We start from the raw sequence: 5,255 nt of genomic DNA on the forward strand, positions 1-5,255 counted from the left end.
GGCCAGCAGGTTCTACAGGATCCCCGTTAATAGGTGAGGTGACAGCCATGAAGTGCCAAGGAACATGCCAAGGAACGTGCCAAGGGGCAGAGGCACTTCCTGAAACCTAAGTCATCTGCTTCTAAAGAGAGTGTGCCCTGAGCAGCTGCCTAGGCTGTCTGCAGTTCAAAGTTGCTGCTGTTGGTGACAAAGGTGAGAGGGATAGAGTTCCTCCTGCAGGTGCTCTGTACCCTCATATACCAGTTTCTAGCGGATTTGACCCCTGAACTGGGGACTGGACTAGTCCCAGCTGCCAGCTGGGAAAGGCAGATGGCCATCTGCCTGTTTGAGCCTTTGCTATCTGTGCCAGGGCATGCCACACATAGTAGTGGTGACTGTTTCATTACCTCGTGTGGCCACAGATTGCAGCTGAAAAAAACAGGGGGACAGAAAGGTTAAATGACTCAGCCAGGGTCCCACAAGCTCATGGGAAGTTGAGCCAGGACTCCAATCCAGGTCTTCCATCTCCCGATGCAGGGTGGTTTCCGTTGTTAGGGGCAGCCCCTCACCCTGGAGAAGAACGCGGCGTCCCCCTGTGAGTCCTGGTTCATGTGGCTGGAGTCCTTGGGCTGGTCGCTACCCACTCTGAGCCCCATCTGGAAAGCAGGGACATTTACAGCTGCTGTGCCCGCCTCACGGGCTCAGGATGTATCTGGAAGACGGGTGGGTACAGAGAACAATGGGTCATTGGCAGCTAGTAGCTCTGCTGGTTACTCACTGTCTTTGCTGGCAAAATGAGGGTGATGGCTGGCGTTTGCTCCCCTCTGCAGCCTCCATCATATGCATGGGGTTTGCAAAGCGAGGTGCTGTGGCTGAAGCAGAAGCCTGTTCCTACCAAGGACAAAACCGTTTATAATCCACACCCCCTCCCTGCTGGAAGCCAGATGATATGTCTTTACAGCAGAAGGGCATTACTTTATTCTAATTTTCAAAAAATTCCCAGGATTGGATAGAAGACCAGCTCTCAAAACACTGGTTTAGAGAATCAGGAACTGCTTCGAATTTTCATGGCAGAAATGTCCATTGCACTGAAATATCCCAGACAGTTGCATTTCTCCTGGAAACAAGATCCTGGCCACAGGAATGCCGAGTCTCTCCCTCTATAATTCTCCATCTCTGAGCCGACAAACCTTGAAGCAGATCCATGCCCTTGAGCTGACAGCAATTCTATTCAAGAAGTTTGATTACAGGAAGAAGAAAAAAAAAACAACCAGAGAAGTGAAAGAATCTATATTAAATGTTGCTTGTTTTAAAACGGGAGCATTTTCTGGGTGACTAGGGAACTAATCTTTTCTATGTGTTGTTGGGAGAATCTAATCGTAAAAAACAGAAAAGTTTCCATATAAGGGAGAAACGATCACTTTCAGAGTTTAGGGCCAAATTACATTTACAGAGAAGGGATTTTTGTCCCGGGAGTTTATTTAACGGGCACTTATCAGGCTCCCACCATGAACCAGGTGTCATTCTAGGTATTTAAGGGGTTTACAAGGGCAATGAAAGCATTTTTGTGGGACAAGATGATATAGATTGTTATTTTTGTTAGTGTGGATCCTTGCCTTCCAGAAGCTTCTGGTCTAGCTGACATAATGAGGACCAGTGAAGAGGATGTGGGGGTATGAGAGTGTCTGAGGGGGACCTCCAGAAATGACATTCACAAAGTGGTTATCCACTGGTCGTCTGAATGGGGGGGAGGGGACGGTGAGAAGGAATTATTCCTCTATTACTCAGACTATTATAAGGCCTGAAAGGCAGACAATTTGCTCAGACCACTTGGGAGGGGTTGCAAGAGGGGTGTCAGGGATGGCACCTGAACCCCGAGACTTTGACTCCCAGGGCAGCGGGCTCTGCACCTCCCAGGCCGCCCGCCATCCCGGATGATGTGATTCTCTAGCAGGAGTGGTGGTGCCCGCCGTGGCAGGGGCATAGCTGGGGCCAAAGGAGGGCCTAAGACATGGCCCTCGGCGACCCAAGATGCCAGCGGAAGCACACCTGGCCCCTGAGTGGGCCCGAGGGGGTCCAGGGAATAAAAGGACAAGAACTCGATGCTCTGAGCCCTCATCCCTTCCCCTTGCTCCACCTCCGCTTCGAGTCCAGCTCCAAGACCGACCCCCGAGACTCTCCCCACATCGTCAACTAACACTCTGCCATGTCCTCCTGTCTTCCAGCAATTCACGAGTTCCCCGCGGACCTGTTCTCCAATAAGGAGCGACAGCACGGAGCCGTCCTGCTGCATGTCCTCGGTGTAAGTGGCCCTCGCCGTGGTTCGTCTGTAAACGCCAGGCAGGGGAGGCTGGTGTGCAGAGCGTGGCGGAGCCATAGCGCGGCAGACATCACGTGCAGCCCTCACGGAGCCCTGGGGGGCGGGGGGGCGACAGATACTGGACTCATTTTACCCACAAAGAAACAAAGTCTTAAGGATGCTAGACGACTTACTCAGTGTCACACAGCGAGTGGCCCCGGAGCCAAGACAAGAATCGAAGTCTCCCGGTGCCTCATTTTCTGCTTTTATAAAATGGGAGGGATAGCGTCTTTCCCAGTTGTGTAGGCATGAATGAATGTGGGCAAAGCACATCGGACATCACGTGGCACGCAGGAAGTGCTCTGTCTGTACGTGCTTGTTGTCATGATTCCCATGAGTCTCCCCTTCCTACCCCCATTTTATCACCTTGACCTAATTATAGTTTAAAACTTTGGTGCGCTCCTCAAACTTTCCCCTCTTTTTAGATGGGCCTTGATGGCAAATGGTGACGTTTAAGTAGCAATTCAAAAAAGGAATTACAGATAAAAGCTGCTCTTCTCTGACAGGGCAGACAGACTGCAGCCTGCAGCCGCTGCTCGTGTTTGTAAATAGTTTTATGGAATGCAGCCATTCCCATTTGTTTCTGTATTATCAATGGCTGTTTTCGCTTCAGTGGCAGAGCTGCATGCTTGTGACGGAGACTGCGTGGTCCACAAAGCCAGACAGAGTTATTGTCTGTCCCTTTGTAGAAGAAGTTTGCCAGCCCTGTTGGATGGTGTGGGGGACTTACAGTGGTCACAGTTAGCTCTTCCCCTTTGGATCGACCGCAGCAAATGTCCCTTCTGATCAGATTCCCAACCTTCCAGCACCATCTACTTAAATGTTTAAACCCAACCAAGTATTAGCCTTTGAGAGAGATAATTAAGAAAGTGAAAGCTGAGATTCTCATACGAATAGTAGCCACCAGCGAATAATGAATGAGCGAAGGTTTAATTAACAGGATAAATCATTAGTGAAATTAAAGGTTAGAATGAAGATTAAAGGCGAATTTTGAATGTATTTCTGTCATAGAGCTATTATCTTCCTAGTTTCTCTGGCTTTCTCATGCACCCCCCTTTCACTAAGAGGGTGCGGGTTTGGCAAATTAGTTCAGTAGTTCTGTCACTCTGCTTCATAAGAGTCGTGAAATTGCTGAGACAAAACCTTTTTGTCTGGACTTACAAGGACCTCAGGAATTTCTCAGGAACCCTTTAGAGCAGGGCTTACCAGACTGTGGCTGGAGGGCCCGATCCAGCCCACCTCCTGCTTTTCTAAATAAAGTTTTATTGCAACATGGCCACGCCCATCCATGGCTGGTCTCCCACAGCAGCAGAGTTGTTGCGACAGAGACTGTGGGGCCTGCGAGGCCAAGAATACTGTCTGACTCTTTAAGAAATAGTTTGGTCACCCTTCTTCAGAGCAAGAGCAGACTAGCTTTGGTTTAGGAAGCTTCTGACAACTTCCCAGTGCGAGCAGGGAATAGTTAGCACAGTCTTGGCCCCCGCTTGTCTCCCCAGTGTTTTCAGAGGCGTCAGACAGCCAGAGGCTTTGGCCTCAACGAACACCCTTCGCCTGGGAAGTGATGTTGAGGGGAACTTCTGAGGGTGTGAATTCAAGTCCAAATCCTGAGATTTGCAGAACGGTCTCTCCCACCTCACTCTCTCCCATTTACCCTCACCCCCAGTATTTGTTTATTTTTGCTTCCCCCCAAAAGATGATCAAACCCAGAAACAGCCAGGCCTGGATTGCAGTAGATACCTACCTCGGATGCCCCGGCCACGGCTAACGTAGCTTCCATTTTATTTACTGATGATTAATTGTGACGTTATCAGAGTATCACACTGTTTTGGATGAAGCAGCCAAGCCTCTTCCTCTTTAGCAAACAGGGCGTCCATACCACGTTTTCACTGAGGAAAGAAGTGGCTTCTCCCAGCGCTTAGCATCGAACCCCATCTCTTTTCCATGGGTCCTGGTCTCTGCCTCTTCCTCCAACCTCACATCCTTCGTGTCCTACCTCACTCTTGCTTTGTCCTGCCTGTACCCGTGTCCTGGCTGTTCTTTAATGCCTCTAGCACACTCCTGCCTCAGGACCTTTGCACTTGCCATGCCTCATCCGTGGCAGGCACCCTCGCTGATGCGCTCTGCCTCCCTCTCCTTCACAGGCTCTGTACATGTTCTACGCCCTGGCCATAGTCTGCGATGACTTCTTCGTTCCATCTCTAGAGAAGATCTGTGAGGTACGTGGGAGGGACTTGGGGTCCCTTGGCGAAGCCTTGGAGGGGACTGGGGATGATCGAGGACACATGGCACGTCAGTGCCAGGCCGAGGACGGCCGGCGTGGGGAGCACTCTGGTGGTGAAGATGATCAGGTCAAGCAATTAGTGTTGCCACATGAAACCCTCACTCCGAAACCCCCAGATTAGAGTCGGTGGGTGGCGTCCTCTCCCAGACTTGGCAGAAGAAATTGCTTCACAGAAGGCTGTCGGGACAATTAAGCCGAACCTGGTTAGTTAGGGAGCATTTGTCCTAACCGGGTGCAGGAGGTGGGTACCAGGTGGGGGTCTGTGTCCCTGGGGAGGATGCTGAGCTGCAATGGCAGGGGGCGCCCTTTGTCCCAACAATTGCAGGCGGACATTTTCGCCTTTTAATTATTTTAAGTTTTCACTTTCTTTTCGTTTTTCTCCCCATACGCAAGACCCCAGTCTTTCTCTGCTCTGCCCTGCTCTTGGCTCTGAACCTAGGAAGGAGAACTCTCTCTGTTTTCGGCACCTACTGTGTGCACACTGCTTAGGGCTTCGCCACGCTTCCCTCCCATGAAATCTCCCAGCTTTCTGAGGCCGTGTTGTTGCTGTGACATTCGCAGCTGGGGACACAGATTGTTAGGGGCAGGCACTTCTTTGCTACTTTACCCCACAGCTGAGCAGAGAGCAGGAACTGG

General features: G+C 50.8%; 1 protein-coding gene across 1 annotated transcript in view; it reads left to right on the forward strand.

Annotated features, from left to right (window-relative positions):
* The window catches only part of SLC24A4 (solute carrier family 24 member 4), a 144,551-nt gene that overhangs the window by 86,960 nt on the left and 52,336 nt on the right, over positions 1 to 5,255 (forward strand). Inside the window, exons 3-4 of the mRNA XM_011373183.2 lie at positions 2,205 to 2,281; positions 4,480 to 4,554. Coding sequence (XP_011371485.1) covers positions 2,205 to 2,281; positions 4,480 to 4,554 — 152 coding nt within the window. The remainder of the gene's footprint in view (positions 1 to 2,204; positions 2,282 to 4,479; positions 4,555 to 5,255) is intronic.

Source organism: Pteropus vampyrus, unplaced genomic scaffold, assembly GCF_000151845.1.
Source record: "Pteropus vampyrus isolate Shadow unplaced genomic scaffold, Pvam_2.0 Scaffold219, whole genome shotgun sequence".
NCBI classification, from domain to species: Eukaryota; Metazoa; Chordata; class Mammalia; order Chiroptera; family Pteropodidae; genus Pteropus; species Pteropus vampyrus.